General features: G+C 37.6%; 1 protein-coding gene across 1 annotated transcript in view; it reads right to left on the bottom strand.

Annotated features, from left to right (window-relative positions):
- Positions 1–24,401, bottom strand: part of HMCN1 (hemicentin 1) — a 225,361-nt gene that overhangs the window by 12,986 nt on the left and 187,974 nt on the right. Inside the window, exons 89-100 of the mRNA XM_018552966.1 lie at positions 23,862–24,032; positions 22,948–23,118; positions 22,063–22,233; positions 20,779–20,949; positions 18,832–19,002; positions 13,792–13,941; positions 12,036–12,173; positions 11,623–11,744; positions 10,879–11,116; positions 9,457–9,519; positions 3,932–4,051; positions 300–434 (exon numbers count right to left, since the gene is read on the bottom strand). Coding sequence (XP_018408468.1) covers positions 300–434; positions 3,932–4,051; positions 9,457–9,519; positions 10,879–11,116; positions 11,623–11,744; positions 12,036–12,173; positions 13,792–13,941; positions 18,832–19,002; positions 20,779–20,949; positions 22,063–22,233; positions 22,948–23,118; positions 23,862–24,032 — 1,821 coding nt within the window. The remainder of the gene's footprint in view (positions 1–299; positions 435–3,931; positions 4,052–9,456; positions 9,520–10,878; positions 11,117–11,622; positions 11,745–12,035; positions 12,174–13,791; positions 13,942–18,831; positions 19,003–20,778; positions 20,950–22,062; positions 22,234–22,947; positions 23,119–23,861; positions 24,033–24,401) is intronic.

Here is a 24,401-nt window from a genome sequence, read left to right as displayed (position 1 = left end):
CTATAGAGGCTGGAGCATAGTTCTTCCAGCATCATATGTTCTGATGAAATCAGTATTGAAAACACATATTTTCAACATACTAAAAAACTTGCATCAAAATGATGAAATCTTCGTCATACAAAAAGAGTATGAGAAAAGCTATGTTGAAGTTATTGCTAACAGTTTAAGAAAAAATACCTGCTTACCGCTGAGCTAAAATACTGGCTGAAACCAATCTAAAACGATTTCTTAATGACATTTAACATGATTGAATAATGTTAATAAAAATATGTTAGCACAATCATTTACAGAAACAGTACCTTGACAGTCCAGGCCATTAGAAGCAGCTGTGAGTCCCATTCCACACTTCAGCACACAATTATAAGAACCAATGGTATTTTTACACTCTTGATTTTTGCGGCACACAGACTCTTCCAGTGTACATTCATCAATATCTATAACACATTAAATATTCAAATCACAATCTCTCTCTGCAGTGTAATAAATATACTGTAGGTATAAATAGTTGTTTTTTGATAGTCTTTGTATTTTTTTATTGCACTTTTGTTTCCCTTGCATTGCATTTATACAGGTATCACCAATTTAATGAAGAACACACTACAGTGAAGGCCTTGAGGTATTTTTATGGCCGGCCCCTTTAAGCGGTTATACCAAGAACACGGCGATGGCTGTTCAAATACAAATGATCCAACGTCTATACAGCCGCTGGATCATTTGTACTGTTCGGTGGAGTGTGCCCCCCCCCCCACCCTGAGCTCCCACAAATGTTTTTTAAAGTACATGTTGGGTGCATCTACACACAAAAACGAAAATTGCACACTCATGTTACATATCACCACAAACGTCAGAGCAATAATGCTAGGGTCAATGCAATTTTAAGGTTTGACATGTTTGGTGTCTATTTACCCGGTGTGACCCCGTCTTTTATATCTTACCCAAAAAAATGGGTATTATATTCTGTTTCTGCGCACTGAATTTCATTTTAGTGTATTTTATACTAAAAGTACTGGTTTGATAAACATTTGCGCAAATACCGTGTGATATAAAATTTGCAACTAGCATTTTTTTTATTCTACAAGGCCTCTGCTTTCAGAAACTATATCATTGTTGAGGGTTTTAAGCAGTTTTTTAGCCACAAATTCAGATTTTATCATGTATGCACAAATAGTAAGAAATTGCTCCTGACAGCAAGTCGACTCGAAAGTAATCAGAATCGAACTGCAGCCTTATCTACATATTAAAGTAATCAGAATCGTACTGTAGCCTTATCTACATATTAAAGTAATCAGAATCGTACTGCAGCCTTATCTACATGTTTCAATTGACTTACCAATATGGCTCAACTGGAGAACTATGTACAAGCTAGGAGGCCCTAAACGATATATATGTAAATAGATCTATTTTGATGACTAAAGTCAGAGTGCTTCTTTAAGTTGTAGAAATGTGAGCAGGAAAGTTGGGGAAAACTACAATAGTGCACTGAAATTCATCCCCTGATTGTTGTGACCAGGTGCTAAGGTAGGCTTGGAGTTGGATGTAGCTGCAGTGTTGTGTGACATGAACAGTCACAGTCAATTTTGTGTTAGCCAGATTTACTAGCTCTGCATCCTTGAGCATGGGCATAGCGATATGCACAGTGAGCAATGGAGGTGTGTAGCCTTTGATTAAAGCATAAAAATAGTGTTAACAAGAAATAATTTCTTCTTAGAAAGACCAACACTCATTTCTAAGGGAGGGGCAGCATTTGGTCAGAGAGAAGAGACTGAATTAGTATATGGAGGCACCTCTAGGTGTCTGCACTTAATACTTGTCAGCAGTTTTTTTTTGTTTTGTTTTTGTTATGAAGTGGCTTTAAAGACAAATTAGATCCAATGTGCCTTTTATTGTGCTGCCTTATGTGCTGCCTTATGAATGTATGTAAGCTTAAATAATCTATTATAAAATGGTGATTCTCTTTTTAGTGATCTCAGTCAAATCTGATTTTCTATATTCTATGGGTTAGTGTATTGTGCTTGTAGTCATTGCAGTTTGGCCTAATCAATAACCCCAATTTTTCACTGGAGACATAAAGAATTTTCACAAATAATCCTCATAACCATTCTAAAGAAAAAAATGTTGAACTTAAGGTGTCCTGATTCATTGTGCACCATAAGTAACAACATGTTACACAACAATGTCTTATTTGCTTTCTCCACATACAAAATAGTAAACATGGTGCCTTAGTTGCTAAGTTTTGTTTTTAACATTTTCTACGGCAGTAAAAGGCTTTTAAAATTTAACTACTGTATACTGTGACTTCGATTTATAAAGGAAAAGCATATGTTTTTGTCTATAATTTTATTAAAGCAAAACAGCTTTAACTAGTTGCTCTAAAAACACACAGAGATGTATTTCCCCACCCTGTGTACAGAGGAGTAGTTTCAATATTTGTGTTTTAACTGTACCGTGCAATCCTCTACATAGTAAGTTGGAAGAAATGCGTCATAAACCTTTTATTCATTAGGAAAAAACATATTTATCATTAATGTTTGCAGAAATGGCTTGTGATTTGTGTATCTTAACTAATGTCTTGTATACAATCATGTATGCATGCATCTTGAATATTTTTTAAATAACTGAAATACTACTAAGATTACTACAACAGCTGACACAGCACGATGCGTGTAAACAGGATAATGTTACATACTGTATATGCAAAGGTTAATTCATACCCTTGTATTCATTACTGCACAGACAGAACAGGAAAGAAAGAGGGGACTTTGGGGAGGGTTAAGAGGGGGCATATTTGGAGCTGGCTGTAGACTAGAAATAGACCACGGATAGAGGACGCAGAGTGGGAGACAGAATTTCAAGAAAAAATACTGGAGAAAAGACAGAATGCTGGAGTAGAAAAGTGCTAACAAAACAGCAGGCAAATGACTCCATATTAAGATACCATACAGAGGCTTAAAGAACAACTCCAGGCAAATTCAATCTTAACCCCTGATGTGGACCTACCCCACACTGCAAGGGTTCAGTGTTTGTTTTGTCTAGGGAGCTACAATAACAGAGATATAATCACCCAAACCATGACCCCAGCTGGTTCCTAGACCGGTCCCTTCAGCCTGTCTCCTCTGCTCCAGCAATGGCATGTCCCTCGGCATCCATGAGCCTCAGCTTTAGTAATATATGCATATGGCTCCCAGACCCGAATGGCCTTTGAGAGCTCACGAATGGCATTTGGGATCCGAATGGCATTCGGGACTAGGAGATTCAGCTTTAGTATTAATATCTGTATTTGGTTTTCTGTGGTATTCGCAACAAATATTCGTAAACTCATCCGGAACTAATGCAAATTCAGATTTCGTCCGAATCCGAAACCCGAACCAAATTGAATGTCGGATCCGAATCCCGAAATAACAAAATATCCAGACCGAATTTTTCAGCAGTTTACATGTCTATTTGGTAGCGGGGTAAGCAGGTTCTGCATCCACAGGACAAAGCGGTGGTCAAGTCGCCTTTTAGAGAGGCAGGGTACATCTGCCTTTTCTCTCAGGCACATGGGCATGCAATACAGCCAGAGCACACGGAGGAGTTTGTGGAGTGGATAACTAAAGGGGGAAATTCAGCATCCATCTTTTGTGAAATATACTGTGTATATATATATATATATATATACACACACACGGTATGTATGTGTATCTCAGTCAGACATATATGTAAATACACTTATCTAATGTGTTTGGGATCACACGCACCTGCATATTCTTTTCAGCATATTATTATTTCAAGGCAATATTTATAAGGTTTCCATTTTCTTTTTAAAATGTCCTTCACTTTGACTTACACTACTCATGGTATGGAAACTCTGCATCCATATGCACAAGGTTGATGGGCTTAATAGTAACTAAAATAATAAGATATAAACATACAATTATGAAATAGAGCTTACCAAGACATGTCCTTCCATCTGCTGAAGTCATGAAGCCTTTAGGACATGAACAGTAGTAACTCCCCATAATATTATGGCAAGATTGCGAGCATGGACTGTTGATGGCACATTCATCGTCATCTTGAAATATTCAATAAACATATGTTATAAAAAAACCTTTTGTGGAAAAACCTAGAGGGCAAACCATCTGACTCATATTAAAAGAAACTAACTTGTTTTTCACATAACTTCAAGCCAAAACTTGCCAGTAAGCACTATTATATTAACAGTCAATTGAAAAATCATCTTTAATAATATTATTTCTGCAGTCAGAGCTGCATTGATTTTTCTAAGTTAAAGGACTTATTTATTTATTTCATTAATCCCTTGTATGTTGACTACTGATCAAAAGGAAAGAATACACTCACCAAGCAATTCATTAGGAATACATGTACACCTACTTCTACATTAGTTATATAATAACAACATATTTATTTATCCTTTAAAAAGACATGAAAACAACAATCTCCTAACTAACACGACCCCTTTAAAAACATACAACTGAATTTGATTTGAAACATACCATTCTAAGTACTTAAGCATAAGACTGAATATCTATTGATAATCCAGACATAGCTATATCAACTTTACATAGTCCTTTAAAAAAAAAAATATATATTCATGATACACAAGTTCATCAACGTACAAACCTGCTCACCCCAATTAATTCAAACCATTATGAATCTTACCTGACCCAGCTTTAGCCTCTTTTTAGTTTCATATATTAGTGATGGACTGCATAAGCTTTTACATGGACACTCATTTAAATGTATGTAAACCAAATCACTAAAATGTCATATAAGCTTTAACATGTTAATATAATTTTCAATATTTTTAAATATGCAGCTTAAAATAATAACTGGTCATCCTGCAATGAAAAACCTTGTTCCTACACCTCCTGTTATAGGGGGACAACTCTATCGCTGTCTTCCAAACATGCTCCTGCATTGTCACCCTGTCATAGTGGCTTCCAATAGAAGCCAGTGACTATGAGTGGGCTTTTCAATACACTATAAACAGGCATGTTCCACTCTTGTTACCATTAGAAAGCCTAATGACGCTAGAGTGGATGTATGTAGACTGAAAGAGACTGAAATAATCTACAGGAGATCAGCAGTACTGAAATGAAAGGATGAAAACAATGACATCAAGTATTTGTATCTTTACATAATATAGAGCTTACACTTTGTATGAGCCTATCTTAAAATGCCCCAGCATCAGTGGGAAGAAGAACATTCCCTGGTGCCAGTGGGAAGAAAAAAGATGCCCCAGAATCAGGGGGAGGTGAAAATACCCCAGCATCAGTGAGAGAAAAAAATACATCCCAGTGTCAGTGAGAGAACAAAAATATCCCAGTGTCAGCAGGAGGAAAAAAAACAGTCCAGCACCAGTGGAGAAAACATGCCCCTCAGTCAGGGAAGGTAGGGTTAAAAATAAACAGCATGGAGTTGGGTTACATAAAAACACCTCCCCAGCATTGTTGTCAGTGGGATTCAATAACCCCCCTCCCTTTCATTGGTGTCAGTGGGTTGAAATAACCCGCCTCTTTTAGCAATAATGTCAGTGGGATTAAATTAACACCCCCCTCCCTTTCATTGGTGTCAGTGGGATTCAACAAACATCCCCATTAGCATTTGTGTCAGTGGGATTCAATGAACAAACTCTCACCCTAAGCAATGGTGTTAGTGGGACTCAATAAACATCCTCCCTTCCTAGCATTAGTGTCAGTGGAATTTGATAACCTCCCATGCCCAGCATCGGTGTCAATGAGATTTAATAACCCCCCGGCCCATAAGCCATTAATACTTACTTGGGAAATGCAGGTCCCAAGTCTTATGCTACCTCACAACGAATTATGTCAGTTCTGGTACTATCAATGTATTGCCAGACAAGAGATCATCCATCCATCCTAGCAGTACTTGCATAAGGTCAATGCTGGCTGCATTGACCTTAATAAGTCCCAGCACCCAGCAATGGAATATGTCCTGCATATGTGGGATGCTGGAATTTTGTTAATATACTGACACAAAGGAGCAGAATCTGAGACAGTTGGGAGGTATGTATACACATCACAGCCATCTGATCAAGCCAAGGAGACAGTGTCCTGCCTCTGGTGGCATGCAGTCACCTGCTAACTGTGAGCTATTGTCACAATAGCTATTGTTCATCCTCCCCAAACCATACTTCTTCCAGTACCTCTCTTTTTGCCCCTCTCCCTACCCAGACATAAACTTGCTAGGTTAGCAGAGCTGATATTTAAAACCTTGTGGGACTTCAGTAATCAGTAACTGGGTGTACAGTAATCAGAAGATATGCTGCCCCAAGGGTGGTCAAAAAACACCAGTATGTCCTCCACTTGATCTGGCAGGGTAATTTTAGGTCAAGTGGAATAGTAGGTCATATTAATCTGCTGACTATATCAAAAGCACTTCTCTTGAATATTTAAAGTGGAATTGAATTTGAAAAGTGAAGATTTTTAGCCGTGTTATTATGAACATTTAGAAATGTTTATTGTTCCTATGCGGTACTCTAAAGAATGTTCCTTTAATCTGCTGGAATTCCTTCTGAAAACAGTGCACTTACTGGTATGTGAGGATGCCTAGGCATCCTACAGTCTCATAGCTGTATATTTGCAGTGTTAGGGTAAGGCACTACTGCCTCTGACTGCTAGCCTCTTGAGATATGGAATGAGATTTGGTGATGTCACTACTGTGCTGGTCACTGTTCTTTCTGGGGGCTTTGACATGAGGAAGCAAAAGCCCTCACTCTACCAAGATGGCCACCTCCTTAAAGAGAGTCAGTGCGGAGCAAGCTATATAAGCAGGGCCGGATTTACTCTCTCTGATGCCCCAAGGCCAGGTTCCTCAATGCTCACCCGTCCCCGCCAAACACCCCTAATAAAGAATGGCAACCAGATGGCGGGAGCGGCAGGGTTGGTTTTAACTTTTTTTTCTTTATTATTTTTTTACTTTTTTATGTTTTTATTTTATAATGTGTTACTTTTTATCACCTTTTAAATTTTTTAAATTTTTTTTATTTGAATTATTATTTCTTTATATGTTTTAATTATTTTTTAAAATTTTGATTCATTTTATTATTTTTTACTTTTTATCAATTTTTTTAAAAGTTTTTTATTTTTTTCACTTAACTTTATTGCTATCACACAGGAGCTAATAAACACCTGTGTAATAGCATTTGAAGGTGACAGGTTCTCTTTATTTAACCTGTCACCTCGAATACAGGAGTTTGATCACAGTACTGTGCTGGAACTCCTGTGACAGCTGAGATGGGAAGGCTTCGAGTGCAGCTCTCCCGTCTCAGTGCTCAGATAGAGAAGAGCGATAAACGGACATTCTCCGCTCTGCTTCCCACTCTCCACCCTGAACTAATTTGCTGGGGGACCCTGAAAACCACGGTGGGGAGGGAGGTGGCCAGTGGGGACAGAGGCAGCCGGAGGTGAGGGCCGACCATGGGGGGGTGCGTGGAATGGATGAGTGGCGGCTTACACGCTCTACATTTAGCCCTGCTTGCCAGAAGCAGGGCTAAATGTAGAAAAACAACTTCCCACCCTGCGGCTGTGCCTCCCCTCTACTCCCTGGTGGCCCGTGGCCAGGCCTCATTGGCCTTGTAGGAAATCCGGCCCTGTATATAAGTCATAAATGGGGAGAAAGCAGCTGCAGGGAGACCATAGACAATGCTGGTGACTAGTCATTTTACCTCTTTCTGCCTTTTTGGCACAGCTTGCAGAGTCCAGTTTCTCTTAAAATGTTGTCATATTTCAATACCATGTTCAAAATGCGCCAAAGGCTAATAACATTTATAGCATAATCATAAACAGTAGGATCAAATTTAACTTGTCAGACTGGTGAGGCATAGTATGCACAATAAAAAAATAAAATGCAATATTTTTAGCAAGTGCTTCTCTTGTTCCATTACCTCTGGAGTGGCCTGCATCCACTGGTTAAGTTATTTATCAATCTGAGTATTAGAGTTAGGGGTGTATTCGTCAACATTATATTGAATGTATGTGTCTGGATTTGACCATATTCATCCTACATTTTTGCAGTGAGTGACAGGTGCAGATGGAGAATGCCAGCTGAGAATACCAAATTGAGCTACAATCCTCACTTTCAATGTGTCAAATATGGGGTAAATGTGTGCAGCAAATAACAAGTGGTATAAAGCTTGATAAATGTCTGAAATATTTTAGTATTGAATCATTCCTAACTATCTGCCAGCTTTTATCACCGAGAGGGTTATTCACAAAAGGGTGAAGAGTTTGGAGAAGGCAGGAGCAGTGAACAATCGAGGACAACATACCGGATTTGGAAAACTTCTCCAATTCAGCTCACTTTCCAGTTCAGCTATGTTGTCCTAGATTGTTCACTTCTCCTGCCTCCTCCAATCTCTTCACCCTTTTGTTACTAACCCTGCAAATGTTAAAAACATGTTGCACTGGTGGCTATACATTGTCTTATTATTTAAGCAGTTAAAGTACCTAAGATCTGAATTTCCCACTGAAGAAAATGTATCTAAACCCAAGAACAAATATTTAATATACTGCAGCCTAACAGTCCTAATATGTGATGGCTGCATTTGTTTTTTTAAAAGCTTATTTTCACCTGGTGATCCTGCCAATTGCATACTTCCTGTGCTAGGCTGACAACATTCACTCACCATACTGCATCTAAGCAGAAGCCGCATTGTCACCCTAGCACAAGTGTTTTTGGAATAAAGAAGAAACTCACATACCCTCCACTTCTTAACATAGGGCTGTAGTCTTCAAAGAGAGCTGGGAATACAAGTAACTGATATCAATGCTAGCTCACTGGATTCTGACAGAATCAATAGATCTTTTTTGCACTTTTTAAACAAAATGCTTTCAATGGTATGCTTACCATTGGAAGTCCATTGCTTGGGTTTACATACACTTAAACACACATGATGCTTTTTTAATGCAGCACTCCACAACCAATGGCAAATGTGTTGTGGAGTTCTGCAGTGTGAGTGTGTTTTCCCCTTGCTGTAGATGTGCACTGGGGTGCATTGGGTGAAATCATACCATAATGCACAGCACAAGCTGCCATTTATTAACACATTAACTTCATCTGCAGCAGTTATGAAACTAAGAATCCAACTCCATTGCGTGTCTAATTTGTGTGCATGAGAAAAACCTATTATTTGGGAGACAACATTTGAGTCTTAAAATATCAAAAGGCAAGGGTAGGCCCTCAGGTACAATATCTTCCAGTGTTTAATGTGTTTAATAAATATTTATAAACAAGTTTAACATTTCTGAAACATTCCAATTCACAGTTATAAACTGTAAGAGCACTCAACCCTAATAACTTTAAATGTATATAATGCACAAAAGTTGTTGGGCAGAAAAAAAATAGAGATTATGTTGTTTGGATTTTTTTCAAAAGTGAGAAAAATTGGTTAATTTTAACATTTTATCAAAAATAAAACATAATTATTTTAATTACCTGCACAATAAAGTCCTGAGATATCATAACTAAATCCAGGAGGACACTGATTATCAATGTCACCTATGAAAAAATAAATATTGGTATGTCAAATGTTAAAGGACCAATCATGAATTGAGTATGTGCTACATTAAAACACAACCATGTTTAAATCATATTCTTTAATCTCATTTAAATATTTTTGGAAATACTACTCTTTATACTCTTATGAACAGCAAAAAAGGGCCCTGGTCTATGGACATATACCATAGATTTGGGGATGTAGCCAATTTGCCTGAATTAAAAACTGGTTATGTTATAATACATTTGAGATTTACCTGGCTTTCTGTCTTTACAAAATCCCTTATGTTCTAGGCCTTGTCTGTACATGGGCCTTACCTCTGCTCAAGTTTAAATTATGCCCTACTCCCTCATTGCATTAAGCCCCATTTAAATGCCAGTACTTCAATGAGTAGTAGAGGCTTTTCCAATGCCAGTTAAATTATCTGAGTTTGCCTTAGCACTGGGAGAGCCCTAATCTCAATTATGGCAAATGTTTTGGCTCTATGTATAGCCTGGGCTTATAGTCCAAGGAAACTGCTGAGGAACACAGGGATAAATATGAAAACTAATAAATAAATCTAAAAACGAATACAGTAATTTGCAAGGACCACAAGCTGCATTTCAGTACTGTTGTTACCTTAACAATATTTAGGCCAAGTCAATTTTTTATGTTAATGCTTACAATTTTAGTTGTAGGCTTAATGGTTAAGATGCAATGAAAGCATACATGAATTATGTACACATTGACTGTTTTTTTTAAAATCACCTAAGCCATCTGTTTTGGAGTTATCTATTCATACTAGGTTCTTTCAAAGTAGCACCCATGCTTTAAACCAAATTCTAGGCTTGTTCCTTACCTAAATAGGTCTTCTTGGCTGATGTTTTTTTCTTTCTCATTTTTTAGATGTTCTATACTCTGCCTACTAATAAAGTATGCCTGTCAACTATTTTAAAATGCTAAAAGTCATGCTGAAAATTACAGAATACCTGATATTATTTTATTAGCCAAAAACCCCCCTTTCGTATTCCACCGTGACATACAAAACTACTTACTAGGGGCCTAACTTTAATGACCTGATGGCTAAGCACTGTCAATTTCTCCAAAGAGTGTCTCAGGAGCCAAAAATTATATTCTCATTGAACAGGGAAGTAGTCAGGAAGAAAGCACAGTGAAAATTGCTATCTTCACAATCTATAAAAGCATCTGCATAAGTACACTACTTTTAAAAGGTAGGAGAAAAAAGAGCTGCCTACAAGGTCCAAACAGTGAGCAACAGAAGATACTGTGGTACATGCAAATTTGATGCAATATATGAAGAGCAGAACAATTTCTGATTTGTGTTTACTGCAAAAGGTTCTTATTCCAGCCATAATTCATACCTTTGGAGATGAAAGCATGCATTTGAAAGCTTAGTGTTTCTTCTAGTGGGTTGTAATCTGCTCCTATGGAAGACACATGCAAAGTCTCCACCATGACAGGCATTTTTCCATGGCTGGGGTCATAAATGACAGTGTGATTCCAAGTGTATGGCACACTCACTTCATCCAGATAGAACATTCTTGTTGAATATGCATAGAGTTGCCCAAGGCCAGTCTGGACATAATCCTCTGTGTAACCCTACAAAAAAATCATGTTAAGTGTTAAATATATACATAACAAATAAAACAAACTATAGATATTGCTTTCTTCCTGTAAGAAAATGTTATACAAATATGTAAATATTTGGGAATATCTACAATGTAAAACAGATTGTATAGATCAGAGGACATGAATTTTTGTCAACTTGCGAGCCACATAAAACATTTAAGTGAGGTGGTGTGTCACAATAATAATAGCTAAAGATGATGATTATTATTATTATCAATAGTACAGTAATAAAATACTTTGTTGAAATTGTATTGGTTAAAACAACTGTAATTATGTATATCCCACCTGGCTTTTTTGTACTGAAGTGTACATTGTGCAACAAGTGTTTATGCAGCCACTGAGCACCTGCTGAATAACTATCATCAATAGCAGAGACCCATACCGACTTTTCAAAACCATTGGTTGATGTATTAAATGATTTATAGTTAGAAATTGGTTAAAAAAAACTGATAGTTACAGTTATCTGCCAATGTCACCTTTAATTTAAAGTTAGTAGAAGTTGGGAGTAGAGGAATATATCCTGTCACCACTGTGTCCAGCAAGAGGAAACCGTCAGCATCAAGACCACGAGCGTTGTGAGTGATTCTCAGGATTTCTCCTGCAATAATCCGCAAGACATAAATAGATATTATCATGTAATGCTTTTAATGGTATTCTACATGAATTGAAAACAAATTGGATCGTTTTGTTATGAAATGGCCTCTTTTTTGTACGTTAAAGTGTAATTGATAAGAGGTGCTTTTTGTGAACAATTTATTGTTATGATACATGTACATTGCATCAGTTCTGAGTTAATTAAAAATAAAGTTAAAAGTGAAAGTATAAAAGCAAACTGCTAATTATTCCTGATCCATGTTAGCTAAATTTGCATAACTGTTCATCCACATACCTGTTGCAAATTCCACTTGAGATTCTCTTATAAATACACCATCTGTCAGAGTAAATCCATTTACTGCTTCCCCTCTTTCTTTTGCTACTGTCCAATATATGGGATTCAACAAAGATGCAAGATTTCTCATAGAATTACCTAAAATGTATTAAATGTAAACATAAATAAATGAGCACAAGATGGATGTCTTAATTTATTAAATTAATTGCTTCATAACCAGGGCTATTTGGTTGCTTCTTGACAGACAATTGTTTTGCCATTTTGCAGTATGTACATTTTAAATAATATTAACCTTTTACAAATTTGTGAATACAGAAATTAAGAGGTCTTAAGAGAAATATTTGTCTTTCTTTTAATAGCATGCTTAACAAATAAGAGAAGAAAATATGAAAATTAAATTATATCTTCACATTTTTTCCTATAAAATATTACAAAATTATATATTTAACACCTTGTGGTCATTTTTAAATAAAAATAATCATGCACTTTTTCATTTTCTAAAGTGCATCACAGGGCTCAAAATTGTAATATCAATATGCATTCTGCTATGTACTTTATTTACAACTCCTGACACTCACATTAATTCATTCAGCAATGATCATTTACCAACTTTTTTTTGCTCTGTGTGATTGTATGTTTGTGATTGTAAGTTTGGTGTAAAATAATAACATCAACTTTTGTATCACATCTTTAAGAATATTTTGTTTCTGTTAATTGCAATAATTCACGGCAGAATAACTCATAGCCAGTACATCCCAGAAGGCCCATAAAAAGTGCATAACACTGATACCACTCCTTTCCCCTAAAAAAAACTCCATCTGGAAAAGAATATCATCCTAAGGTATTTATCAGTAGGTAGAGTATAAAATTGGGACCCCTTACTTTTTGATGAAATTAAGTTGAATTAAACAATAAAAGTCAAAAGGGAAAGAAAACCCTAACTATAAGCCTAACCCTAATGCCTTCCTTATTTAACCATACTCTAACCCTACCCAATAAGGCTGTGCCTATATATGTGCTTATACATGTGTTCCCAAGTGGTCTGTAATGCAATGGGTAGGCTAACCTTCAATACTAAGCATTACAATATATAACTCACCAAAGATAAATAGAGGGAAAAAAAAATTTGGGAACAAGAATATGAATATTATAGATACAAATGTTTTTGTAACACTTTAAATTGTAACATGCTGCCCAATAATACTATGAATTACACTATTTTTGATATTACACTTTTTCTCTCTACAGTCTGTCAGAGACAAAGATAAAGGAGAGACAAAGCTGTGTTGCATATGCTAGTTTGACATCTACTCTTTGGCTCCCCCAACCTGGCTATGTAGTGTTTACAGTCTGCAGTGCCATACTGGCCTATGCATTCCTGTGCATTAATGGATCGCTGGAGGAAGCAATTAGACTCTATTGCCCAGACTGGAGAAATTATTTTCTATAACTAGCAGCTACACAACATTCCATAGTTTTGCTGTATTGCCACCAGCTATAAACACTGAGCATGCCAAGGCCGTAAGGCCAAAATTCATCAGTATCTGAGCCCTATATCACAATATTTAGATTTTTAAGTAAGGAAATCTTATATTTATATATGGAAAGGGGACTTCATGTGAAAAAAAAAACATATTTTAATATGAGCTTTCTAGTTTACAGCTTGTTTATCAATACATCTGCATATTACTTTTTATAGAACATTCAGGCATTCAAATCAGTACACACTTTACTAAATGAAAAAGTAAAAACTTACCCAGAGTTTTAGGGATGGTGGTGAATGTTGCTTTTATTGTGCTAGCATGAGATTCAGAATTGTTGGAAACAGAACCATTTAGCTGTGCAATGGGAAGGTCAACATCATTAATGGTTCCCACCAATGTTCCTCTTATAGACTGAACTCCTCCTAGTCAACAAAAATGGAGACACAGAGGGGCACACATAAAATAATGGAAAACGCCAGGCCTACAGTTATACAGTGTATAGTTGAAAAACACACACACATTCATTCAGTATATGCCACAGAAGCCACTAAAGGAAATTTTCCACTACTTGCTTCCTCTGCCACACTCTCCATTATATGATATTATAAGTCAGGGCTGCAGGTAAAGCGGGTAGTGGAAAACTTCCTCTGCCGGCTTCTATGTTTACAAGTGGCATTGGCCATTCTCCTGAAGTATCAGCCAGCCTCAAACCTTTGCAGTAGACACTAACAAAAGAGGGGAGTTACATCCCTCAGGTCACTTCTCCTCCATCATGCCACCTCTTCTCCCCACCATACCCCTTCTCCTTTACATACAGTTGTGTAGGAGAGAGTATATTGCTCTGTTGTGAGTCTATCTGTGACTTTAAAACAAGGATGAAGCTTTCTGAGGTTCCTTTGAAAGCTGACTCTTTGGGGTTGATTTACTAACCTTTTAAACACACCACGAACGTGTATACACCTCTGTAGTGTGTTCCCTCCCAGCATGATCTATGGGAGGAATCGAAACACCTTTGTAGTGTGTACACACCCAGCAGGTGTGTTGTTCAAAGCCCTGCAATGAATTGCAAGGTAATGTGGTGTAAATTAGCTCTATGTTATGTTGCTTGCGTTGATGAATGCAGGAATGTAAATGCATGAGCTAACCATTTTTGTCTAAACTGTGAAGCAGCATTATATATGCATCATGTGCATGATTTTTCCATATATGGCATTAGTGGAAATATGCTTTTAGAGACTTTTTGGTTGATAAATACGTTTTGCTGTGTGAAAATCACACACACCTGGTGTGTGTGTGTGTTTAGGTTAGTAAATCAACCCCTTTGGCTCAGGTGCCTACATGAAAATGGCTGTGGGGGCCTGTATTGCTTTGATGGCTGCAAGATGGAGGCAGTCTGTGGCACTATCACAGTATCACATTACCCCCTGCCCTGCAGCCTACCTAAACATTGGGAAGGGAGGGGGGAGTGTGTTTTATGATACAGGTGTGGCTGCATAACATAACACTTTTTTTTTTATTTGCAATGTAATGTGCTGGTAGGATCCATGAAGGTATGATGTTTGGATAAGTTATTAATAATGTGAAGGAAGATGTTGCTGGTATACATTCTAGCATGAGCAATGCTTTTATATGTCTTAACATTGTTTTATTGTATTATTTTTAAAAAATATATGATCTTTTATTTTTATGTAATTGAGTTCCTCTCATTCTTGGAATGACACCTAAAAAGACCCACTGTTATTTTGTTTTGTGGTTGTATTGCAATGTGATGACTGATTCACACCTTATGTTAAACATCCTATTCATTTTGAATGTAATACAAAATCTCTGCAAGTTGCCTAAACTGGACAAACAACACTTGTTATTACAACGCACAACAGTGCACAAATTTATTATTTTGCATTGTGTGAAGTTGGATTATGAAGGACGGTCCTGGAATTTTGGATACTGTCACACAATATTTATGTTCTGTTGGCAGGGTGTCAGCGTTCTGCCACCCAGCACTTCAAATATTCTACCACTGTCAGGAGGAGTGATTTCCTTCCTCTTGCTTCCACTGACACTAATGGGTTTACTTTATTTCACAAATGCCAACAATGAGGGTTTATTTTATTCCACTGACACCAATGATGGAGCAAGCAAGCCATATGTTGTGATGCCACGCATTTAGTATTGGCTGCAGCGACTTTTTGATCACGCCAACACTGGAGCACTTTGTGACCCTCATTTTTTTCTCTTTGGACCATTAAGGTCCCCCCCAATCATTTTCAAATGTTGGCAACTATGTATGCCTGTTTATAGTAGCCTGTTATACTACCCAAGAAATCTATAGTACAATATATTTTTACCAAACCACTTGCTTTGGAAGTACTGCTTAACCTTGGCTTCCAATGGTAACTGCATCAGACTAGAAAAAGGTGCTTAAATGTACTCTAGTCACCACTAAGTTATGTTAGAATATGCATATTCTGGCATGTACAGTAATCACTTTAAAATGTAATGGGTGTTTTTTTTTCGTTTTTTGTTTTTTTAAGCCCGTGGACATGCGTTTAAACAAACTTCCCCCTGTGAACAAAAAAAGTGAACCGTGAAATCACAGCACACAAAAATGTGCACAAGGGTGCAAGGTCCTTCAATAAAGAAGGGACCCATTTCCCGACCCCCCGGGGCGCAAGGCTCCTGACGGGGGTTGAGATACTTTGGTCCACCAACCCGAAGGCTGATGGACCATTTCTTTTGGGGACCTGCCGAAACAGGTCCCCCATAGTACTTGGCAAGTGGGCTCTCCCGAAAAGAGACCCACCTCCTGGGTGGGAGGAGACAGAGAACCCCGTAAAGGGCACAGAATCTCCTCACAGCATCAGGAATAGGCCCCGAAGGAACCTGCACCTTCAGCAATCTGTGGGTAAAATTTCAATCAAAAAATCAATCGTGCATCGTGCATAGAGTGCAATAAATAATAATAGTGCCAGTGCACCACGCTGACAGGCCTTAGGGGCCGGAGTGCAAAAATATTGCCCCGGACTAGCCATAAGGCCTGTCCAAGAGGCGATGTGCAGAAAATGCAAGGTGGTGTGTGACCAAGTGCACAGTGAGTCAATGTGGGGTCCCACACCCAAGTGACTCCATGCGCACCCCTGGGACGCCACCCCCAGGGGGCACAACACCACGGGCTTCTGCCGCCCCCGAACCCTCGAGCCAGACCAAGCTTCGCATCTGTTCAGTCAGAAAGCCATGTACTGAGCGGTTCCCCTCTCACAGGAAGCTGCCCCACACGCTCTTTCACTCCAGCGAGTACTAAGTAACCATCCCCCGCAAGGACGGTTCTTTTCCCAACCGAAAACTGATAAGAACAGATACTACACTTGATCTTAGCCAAAAGGCCGAGAAGCGATGTTTTTTTTTCTTTTTAAAGGCTCCAGCTCTATAATATGGAACATTGCATGACAAAAGTTTTAATAATCTATGTTTGTACTTCCTCACTGTGATCTTAATGGTTATGCTACTCCCCTGGACTCACAAGCCCCACACCATAGAGCCAGTAAAGATATATCTTGCATTTATTAAGGCTAAGAAGCCAGAAACAGCTGTATGCATAGTGGTAATACTGGAACAGGTGGGTATATCTTTGTTTTAGACTCTAAACCAAAACAAGCACTTTCAGTGCAGGGGTAGCCACTTAATGACTCTGCCCACTTACAGGTGAGAAGAGACTGTTTGGTAACCTTCCCTCTAGTATTTACTACCTCAATTATAGCCAGTTACTAACCAAACTTTCAAATGAATTGACACATTGGACTTCGCTCCCACTATCGCTTTTTGGTAGGAGTCACTTTATAAAAATGGTGAGTTTCCCACAATTATTATATCCGCTCCAAACAATCCCAATTTTTTTAAAGTGTAAAGATATCAAATTCCTTGAATCACCCTATACTAAATATTTATGGCTTTCTAAATGTCCCCGAATTTCTTTCCGACAATTAATGTCCCCCAAAACTGAAGGAGGCATGGGTATTCCTAATATCCAAGCTTATGACGTGGCTTGTCTGCTCAGACATTCTTTTGAATGGATTACTGGCCTGTCTCGATACTCCAACTTTGCATTGGAACAAGAACTGGTTGCTTCGTGGGCACTCGCAGCAATCCTCCATACTAGACTCTACAACCTTTCTTCCCATTTAAAGAACAACATGATTATAAGAGATACCGTAGTGACTTGGAAAAAATACAGATTATGGTTGGACTCTCAACCATATGTTTCTCAATATTTACCCATTAGGGGTAACCCCCAATTCCTTCCAGGACAGGAAAATACAGTATTCCTGGACTGGAAGGCCAAAGGACTTTCAACTCTGACAAACCCTTTTGATAAGGATTCTCAGACACCACTCTCCTTCTCTTCCCTTTGCACTCGTTATAATATCTCCAGGAATCATTTTATAAATGTTTACCAATTGACGCATTATTGGAAAAGTGAAACACGCAATCCTTCCTACTTACTCAAGAATACTATTTTAGACCCCCTAATTCTCTGCAGAGACTACTTTATTTCTATGATCTACCCCGCCTTAATACCACTTTCCTTTTAAAGCCATTGAAATCCTCTTTTATTAAATGGTACAAAACATTTCTTATTAATGATCTCTATGAGAGTTTACTTCATGACTATCAGAATGTCAGACGTTGTACATCAAATGAAACCTGGAGGGAAATGCAATTTCACATTATGCATAAAGCGTATTATGACTATGATTATTTTTTTAATATCAAAGCTCTGACCCCATACTTGCAAGCATGCCCAAAATGTGATCTGTCAGGAGCAGACTTGTTCAATTGCTTATGGCATTGTACATATATATCGTCCTATTGGACAGAAATAACCACCCTCCTTACTAAAATATTGGGGATTCAGATACCAAAGGAACCTTGGTTATGCCTATTCAGTTACTGGGAGCCACCTCTAACTTTCAAAACCGATAATACGATGTGGTTATTTATCTGTCTATTACTAGCTAGAAGAATGCTGATGACATTTTGTTTATCTCCTAGCCCACCTCCCTTGAAACAATTTTTGTCAATGGTTACTGCTTTGATGTGGCAAGAAGAAGATCTATATACAGTACCTTGATATCTGGTCATATTTTTAAGATCCCAAACTCTATATTTATGTTGTTATTATGTCTGTCGAATGTAATTTTTTGCAAGCAATACAGAACAAAAAATGAAAAAACAATTGTAAAAAAAAGACACTAGTCTATATATTACTGGCACATGTATAAAAAGTGTTTACAATGATGAGGAGGTGAACTCACCCTGGCAACCTTGAACATTGCATCTCAACATTTGTGTGGAATCCCCTGGGCATGTTCGGCCGTTGTTAGACCGGACAGAATGTTTACAAATACGTGTCCGAATCTGCTGGCCACCTCCACAGGATAGAGAACATTTACTCCATGCTTCCCATGGACCCCAGTTACCATCAGCTGCAAAAAATATAAACAGGAAACAAATGTTTGCATATTCCTCTCTACTCCAATTTGTCATCAATTCATTCATAGTCACATAATAACGTTGAAAAAGGCACAAGTCTATCAAGTTCAAACAACAGAGTAAAAAGAAGAATAAATAAAAAGAACACCTCCATAAACAAAACCCTTGCCCACAGCTGATACAGAATTAGGCAAAACACTCTTTTTTTGCAGCATTAACAATTTGTTCTAACAAGGGAAAAAAATCTTCCTGATCTTATAAGGCAATCAGATATTCCCTTGTGTAATTACTTATAAATGTTAATATCTAGTTATATTCTATGCATATAGGAATTAATCCAGTTTTTTTTCAAAACAATCAACGGAGCTGGTTAGAACTAATTCCTGAGGGAGCCTATTCTACATTTTCACAGCTCTTACTGTGAAGAAGCCTACTTGGAGCTTACACCTTTTTTTCCAGATGCAAATAGTGCATCCTTGTCCTTTGCAATGACCTTAAAGTAACTAATGTTTCACTATGTTCACTATATGGATCATTTATGCACTTATAGATAGTTATCATATCTCCCCTTAATCACCTCTTCCCAAGGAGTTACTTGTTTTACTCCCCCTAGAATGTATAATACATGCATGTTTTTAGTCCCCAACTGCATAACTTTACATTTATCAACATTAAACCTTGCCACAAAGCTGCACAATTAAACAGTGCATTCAGGTCTGCTTGAGACATTCTGTAAGGACTTTTGTCTACTATATAGCTTGATGTCATCTGCAAACACAGAAATGGTTCTTTTAATACCAAATGGTATATAATTGATAAATAGGTGAAAGGTAAGGATCCCAAAACTGAACCTTGGGGTACTCCACTAACAACCTTAGTTAATTCACGGAATAAATCATTAAAGACTACAGTCTTTAAGCCAGGTATGTATCCAATTACAGACTGAATTTTCTAAGCCTATAGACTTAATTTACACATTAGCCATTTGTGAGGAACTATGAAAACACTTTAGCAAAGTCCAAGTATATCTACAAGCACAACCAACCCTTTGTCTTGGTTTTGCCTACTTCCTCTTACAAACTAAATAGATTTGTTTGACAAATTCAGTCTTTTGTGAATCCATGCTGACTAATAATATTAGTCACCATCTTATAATATTGTTTTTTAGCAGAAACTCTGCTATGTGGTTCAGTGTAAAACTATTTCTGGCTATAAAAGCTAAGCTTACAGGTTTGTAGTTACTTGGCAAAGATGTTGATTCCTTTTTAAATATAGGCACCACATTGGCCTTGCACCAGTCCACTGGTACCATAGACCAGTCTCTAAAAATTGGAAACATTGGCTGTGAAATTCAATCCTATCACATTTAAAATTAAAGGTGTGTTTAATTTAAAAGTACTGTTAATAATACAGAACCTAGACCTATCAACATTGTTGTGCAGGCACCAAATTGTCAGCTCTGATCTGCTGGGAGCTTGTGTGCTGCTCTCTGCTTTCCTTTCTTATTGCTCAGATGGAATCACAGTGGGAGCTCAGTTTCCGAAAACTGATACTTTTTCAATTTAAACACCTAATAAAAAATATTTGTTTTATTAGGGGCTTAAAAATGCAGTAGTGCTACTGCTTCATGTTCTCATTTGCAGTAGGTTCATGACAGAATCTACAGTCGGGAACCTTTTGTATTTTTTAATGCAGGCCCATGATATCAGTCTGCCAATGCAATTATAAATTGATTTGTACTGTTCAAAGATGTAAAAGCTTAAACTCACCAGGACACATTTCTATGTTGCACTTGTGTATTTCTGTGTCCTTGCCAGCACATCCTCTTCCATTATGTGTAGGAGCAGGGTTGTCACAGGTGCGATGCTTCCTCCTCTGGCCTCCATTGCATGTACGACTACATGTTCCCCATGCACTCCAAGGTCCCCAGTTTCCATGGACTACAAAATAAAACTTCTAGTTCAAACTCTGATATGCATTGTACTATCTAAAATGTAATATTGGCTAAAAATAAACAACCATTAGCTTGAATGAACGCATTAGCTGATATCTTTACATACCGGTCCTGATGAAAAATACCCTCTGTAACTAAGACATTCTGGTGCCTGATCAAAAAACTGTTGCAAAAACAAGCAGATAAAGTACGTATGTGTATAATAAAAAAAGCTAGATAAATACGAGTGAAAACTGAAGACTGGACTTTGAACTGCATAAAGGGAGTACAGTCTGTCTGCCCAGAACTTCAGTTTTTCAGGAATTGCTCTAGTACATCAGGGTTTTTTTCATGTATTGCTATAGTACATGGGGGCTCTTTATCATTCTTCTGCGGATCTGAGCACTTTACCTGTCTGGATTGTAGGAGAAGAATTTCCAAGTACACTTATTGCAGGCTTCCTACTTTCTCTTACTTACAGACCGTCTGATACGCTAAAGTGTCAGTACTAATACTTTTTTTTCAACCACCAGTCAGATTCACACCTGCTTTGGAAATTTAAATGTAAACTTAAAATTAAACTTATGATAGAAGAAATAAAACTAGACACGAAATTACACTGCACAGAATTCACGAGGAACCCTCCTTGGATACCTATGTATTGCTACATAAAGGTTGGTTGCAGTGAATTATAAAAAAAATGCAGATTCATCTTGACAGAGGAAACTTTATTTGCTTGCTAAATAGCATTACAAGTGCAGTAGTTGGTTTCCTTTGGTTGGTTGGTTGAATTACTCTTTAATATAAGTATTCATGTATCCATTTATAAAATAAAGCTAGCTATTCAAAACAACTATGTCATTTATTTTTATGCAATTTGCAAGAAAATTCTCTCCAGGAAGAACAATTAGCTAACAAGTGTAGAAACATGCCAGGCACATGGTGCTGATTTATTTAGACTGTACTTATTAGGTTCGAAAAAAATATATATTTTTTATTCTCCTGAACTGGACTAGGTGTATAAAATGAATATGTTAGAAAAAAAAAATAAAACTCAGAAACTCAGTGAACCTGGGAACTCTGATCTGATTTAAAACAAAAAAGAAAAAAAAAAGCTTACTAGGACATAAGTCTCCATTGCAAAACTCATTCTCAAAGGCTTTCCCTTTACACTTATGGCCTCCAGACTGTGGTTGTGGATTGGAACATTCACGAGTTCTTTGTCGAAGGCCTCCACCACAGGATACACTGCAGGGTGTCCAACTGCCCCAGTGCGACCATTTCCCATCCACTGTATTAAATGCAAAAGACAAATGAATTGTGAAAACACCACTTGGTTTGAGAGGGTTGGTGTCCAGTATTAAGAGAAGTGATATTTAAATTAATTTAATCAAAAATGATTGTGAGGTAAAGAGCATTTGTAAAGTTTTTGATTACAAAAAATGTTAGAGATTATCTTTGTCCACAATCCCACAAGAAATCTTTTACATATATCCGCATTCAGGGCCGGTTCACACCACAAAGTCTGCGTTCCAGAGCGTTCGGCCTCTGGTCTGCACTGGAATGCAGACCAGCCGACTCCCTGTGTTCAGGGGCGGGAGGGGGCGCATTAAAGTCAATGGTAGCCACGCCCCCCACCCGCAGTGCGATCTCCTGCACCTGAACGCGTGGCACATTAGTGCCTGCGTTCGGTTCAGTGTGATCTGCAAAAATAGTGCTTGCACCTGGAACGCAGGCACTATTGTGCCACGCATTCGCGGGCGGGGGGCATGACTGCGGTGCCACTGACTTTAATGCACTGCCACGCCCCTCCCGCCCCTGAACCCAGGGAGCCTGTTGGCTTGCATTCCAGTGCGTTCCAGAGGCTGAACACTCTGGAACGCAGACTTTGTGAGTGAACTGGAGTGACCCGACCCTCAGTGAGTCCAACAATGTTGTGTGTTTTATTATATTTGAAAACAACACATAAAATAAATACAACTAAACAATAACATTTATTTTTTACCTGGACAGTGGCGTATGTTACATATTTGTGACTGCGTGTCTTGTCCTTCACAAAATGTTCCATCAAAGGAAGAAGGTGGATTATTACAGAGCCTTACACGAGTCTGAGTTCCCTTCCCACATGTCTTACTGCATGGACCCCACACTTGCCAGGAACTCCATTCTCCATTAACTGAAATAAGCGGAAACATTGAAAGAACCAGTACAGTATGTTCATGTTATAAATCTGTCAATCTATTTGGTGAAAATTATGTTTACAGGTACAACTGCATCTTAGGTTTCACTTAGCAATTAGTTAATGTTCTATTTAAAGTAAATGTATAACCTAGCTCAATTACATTTTGATTGCTAAATCACTGTGTTTCATATATAATTGCCATTTTTACAAAAATTCACCTTTTCATTCTTTGTTGCAACTCAGTGCTTCTACTCTCCTGCAACTTTGGTGTAGCCACTTCCTGTCTACATGCATGCCATTTCATTCAAGAAAGCAATTCACCAACATCATTCATATTCAATTTCAGATTTTCGATGCACATAATTTGATCTCTTTTCAAAATGTTTCAAAGCAGTATATTTTAAAACACCACTCAGGCAGGAAAATCAAAAAAGCTGATTTTTGCATGCTTCTAATCCCACTTTTTAATATGGATGTCTCTGTAGTATTTAGAATATGAGTTGCTATTTTAAGTTGAAACCAATAACCATTTTGAACAGTCTGCCAAATGGACTTGCAGTTGGTTCATACTAATGTGGGCATAATATCAATCACAGTCAACTTATATTTGTAATAATATTGTAACATATTTAATGGTATAGTCTTTTAGAAACTATAACAGTTTTAAAATGAACAACAATCAAAATCAGACTTATGGGTTCTTCTCAGTGTTCCCAGTATGTTTTCATAATGCTTACCTGGACAGGGTTTGGTGTTACAAACTTTGGAGTCAATAGCTTTTCCATCACACATCTTTCCTCCTTCTTGGGCTGAGGGAAGATTGCAAATCCGTGTTCTTGTTTTTTTGCCACTTCCACAAGTTTTAGAGCACTCTTCCCATGGGCTCCAGTCCAACCAACTTCCATCAACTGCATCATGCAAAATTAAAAACAAACAAAACCATAATGGACAGTGGAATTACATTCATAAGATATCAAATCAAAGATAGGCTTCCTGACAATTTAGGCTTGAACTCAATTGTTCTTATCATTAACTTATTTGGCAATACGATGAAATGGCCAGCTGTTGCAATACATCTATGCAAGGCATAATGGAAATCATTTGCACAATAGATCTATTTTTCATTATAGAATTTTCATATCAAAGGATATATAGGAAACAAATTGCCTAAATAGTCTAAATTTCAGAAAATTACATCCAAAATCTTAAATCTAAGAAATTCTAACTCTTAAACTTTAATTCGACACTGCATATTTAGCCTATAATATCAATAGACA

The sequence above is a fragment of the Nanorana parkeri genome, unplaced genomic scaffold (genome assembly GCF_000935625.1).
Source record: "Nanorana parkeri isolate BGI_ZX_2015 unplaced genomic scaffold, ASM93562v1 scaffold103, whole genome shotgun sequence".
NCBI classification, from domain to species: domain Eukaryota; kingdom Metazoa; phylum Chordata; class Amphibia; order Anura; family Dicroglossidae; genus Nanorana; species Nanorana parkeri.
Note: the sequence above shows the minus strand (reverse complement) of the source record. Positions and strands in the feature narration are given on the sequence as shown.